The sequence below is a fragment of the Ichthyophthirius multifiliis genome (genome assembly GCF_000220395.1).
Source record: "Ichthyophthirius multifiliis unplaced genomic scaffold scaff_1120509250615, whole genome shotgun sequence".
Lineage (NCBI taxonomy): Eukaryota > Ciliophora > Oligohymenophorea > Hymenostomatida > Ichthyophthirius > Ichthyophthirius multifiliis.
The window spans coordinates 44,485-47,423 of NW_004086595.1; the positions used below are offsets into that span (position 1 = coordinate 44,485).

A 2,939-nucleotide genomic window follows, 5' to 3' on the forward strand; every position below is an offset into this window, starting at 1 on the left:
AAATATTACATATAATATTGAAATATTATTATAAATAAAAGAAGATAAAATAAAAAAAAAATTATTAATTTGAATTAAAATATACATATTATTTAAAAATATTTGTAAAGAAAAAATAATATTTAAATAATATATATATATAATTATATATATATTTGTGATATATATTTGTTAATAAATATATTTTAAGTATGTTTATTTACAAATTTTATATATTTATTTAAATGTTTAAAAAATATTCAAAAAAAAAATATTTAATATATATAAATTATAGTAATTATTGGATTAAAAAAAAAAAATGTATATAAAAAAAAAAATTATTGATTTGAATAAAAACATATATTTTATTAAGAAATATATAAAAATAATTATTTATATATTAAAAAGAGTAAATAACATAAAATATATTCATATAGGTTCTCCACCTGGTACAATCTATAATAATTTGATATATATATAAAAAAAAATACAATTAAATATAAATAAATATATAAAATAAAAATATATAAATAAAATATGTATATATATATATATATATATAAATATAAATATATATATATATATATATATATTTATTTTATATTAATTACTAGAGTTATGTGAGCTCCATTTAATAATATAGAATCTATATTAGTTTGATTTTTAATTCCATTTTAAAATTAACTTTTTAGTATATAATATAAAAAAATTAATTTTTTTTTAATTTATTCATATACTATTCTTTTGCTTCATCTAAAACCATATCTATGATTGTGTTTAATTTAAAATATATATTTTTTATTTATTTTTATATTGTAAATTTTTGAACTGAAAAAATCGTCAAATCCTCTTAATGTTCCTACTACTTCTTTATTATTTTTCAATAAAATCCAAATTTTATGGCCAATACATTTATCTATTAATTCTATTTAAGTTTTTTATTATAAAACTTATTTTTAATAAATTTTTAAAATAAACCTAAAGGAAGAATAGTATCGTTTCCAGACATTTTTTTAATAAATAATTATAGATTTATAAAAATATTTTTATATTAAAATTTTTAGCCTAAAAATTGATATTTTATATAAATAATAATATTTATTTTATTTTTTAATATATTAATTAATATATATAAAAATTAAATAACATATTATTTTTATTCTAAATAAATTAATTAAATACATTTTTATTTTTTATTTTTATTTTATAATAAATGTTGTATTGTTATATATAAGATCATATAATATTTAAAATGAATTTTATTTGTTAACAAGTATATACAAAAATTTATAGTTTAATTATATATTTTTTTTTCATACTTTTTTGATATATTTAATTACTAAAATATACATTTTTTTGATTGTTAATTATATATATTTTTAATGTTTTCTAACTAATATAAATTTTATTTTAATCATTTTTAATAGTATAAATATTTCATAATATAATATTTTAAATCTTATATTTTATAAATTGAAACATATTCTTAAATACTATATATATACTTATTTTTAAGCATATTTATTTTTATTGTTTTTAATAAAATATAAATGATATGTTTTTATAATTATTATATCAATGTTTTCTATAATTAATAAATACATATTAAGATTTTATAAAATAATGTATTCTGATATATAATAAATAAATAACATAATTCTTCTAAATAAATATTACAAAAATCTTTGGTTTAATATCTTTTAAATTTCATTCAGAAACTGATTTGAAAAAAATATAAATAATTAATATTGAAAAGTTCCTAAGATTTGTTGACGATATCAACAAACAATTAATTTATTTCATAGAAAAATAACCTATTTCTTGTTGAAACTATAAAAATTTATGATCATCACTTTAAATTTATATAAATATACAAAAGAAAGAAAAATTAATATTAAAAAAAACTAAAAATTTTTCAAAAATAGATTAAATAAATTATAAAATGATTGAAATTATTATGCCTTGAGTGAATAATAATTTTTTTTTTTCAGTATAACAAAAATTATGGATTGAAAATAAAATAAGATTTTGTTTAATTATAAAAAAATATTTAAATAAATACATAAATTCATTGATAAATTATAAAATAAATTTAATTATATTTTAAATTATAAGATTCTCTATAATTTAATTATAAACTCTTTATATTATTAAATTATATAAAAATTCAGAAGATTTATGCTTTGATCTATTAAAAGCTAAATTAAATTTTAATACAAGAGATAGATAAATTATAAATTATTTACTTTTTTTAAACTAAAATAAAATTCGATATTATTTCCTATAGGAAAAATAAGCTGAATATATAAATATATTATAATATTAATTAACAAAATAATAAATAATAGAAATAATTAATATATAAATAAATATAAGATATGTTTTTTATTTAATTTTTATAAAATATAAAATGTTTAATTTATTAATTATTTTTTTTAAATATAATTTACGAATATTTTAATTATTATATATATATTTTTTTTAATTAAAATAATTTATTATTTATAAATATTTTTTTTTAAAAAAATAAAATAAAAATAAAAATATTATATTAACAAAAATAAAAAGTTTTACATTTATTTATTTGTTTAAAAAAAAAAAGAAACAATAAATAGTTTAAATAATTTATAAAAATAATTTAAAAATTAATAAGAAATCATGAAAAAAGTATAGACACAATAAAAAAGCAATACAAACTTACCATAAATTGAAAATAAATAGAAAAACCAATCTTCCTAAAACACATTAATATAAATTATTAAAAAACCAACATTATAAAATATAGATAAAGTTGAGGAAAATAAACCCAATTGGCAAGTACTTTCTACAGGCCTTTAAATGATGTTTAGTGAAGAATCAATATAAAAAATATGGGCTTATGAAAAACCAAAAACATCAATTTTAGATCTTTTAAATGATTTTTTAAAAAGATTAGGCATTTAAAAAATTTTGAAAGCATG

The 2,939-nt window shown here is 11.5% G+C and overlaps 1 protein-coding gene across 1 annotated transcript, besides 7 other annotated features; it reads right to left on the reverse strand. All coding sequences in view use genetic code 6, as the record gives it.

The window, feature by feature from the left end:
- Positions 1 to 147: 147 nt before the first annotated feature.
- Positions 148 to 172: a microsatellite.
- Positions 173 to 301: 129 nt separating this feature from the next.
- Positions 302 to 986, reverse strand: IMG5_084910 (lsm5 protein, putative; the record flags this gene model as incomplete). The annotated part of the gene is made up of 5 exons (XM_004035830.1): positions 302 to 435; positions 591 to 663; positions 717 to 744; positions 809 to 904; positions 958 to 986. Coding segments are annotated over 5 exons (252 nt in total), but the record flags the coding sequence as incomplete, so codon positions are not given.
- Positions 449 to 571: a microsatellite.
- Positions 453 to 517: a microsatellite.
- Positions 502 to 572: a microsatellite.
- Positions 987 to 2,076: 1,090 nt separating the features above from the next.
- Positions 2,077 to 2,139: a microsatellite.
- A 300-nt stretch (positions 2,140 to 2,439) lies between these two features.
- Positions 2,440 to 2,509: a microsatellite.
- Positions 2,510 to 2,588: 79 nt separating this feature from the next.
- Positions 2,589 to 2,636: a microsatellite.
- The last annotated feature ends 303 nt before the right edge of the window (positions 2,637 to 2,939 follow it).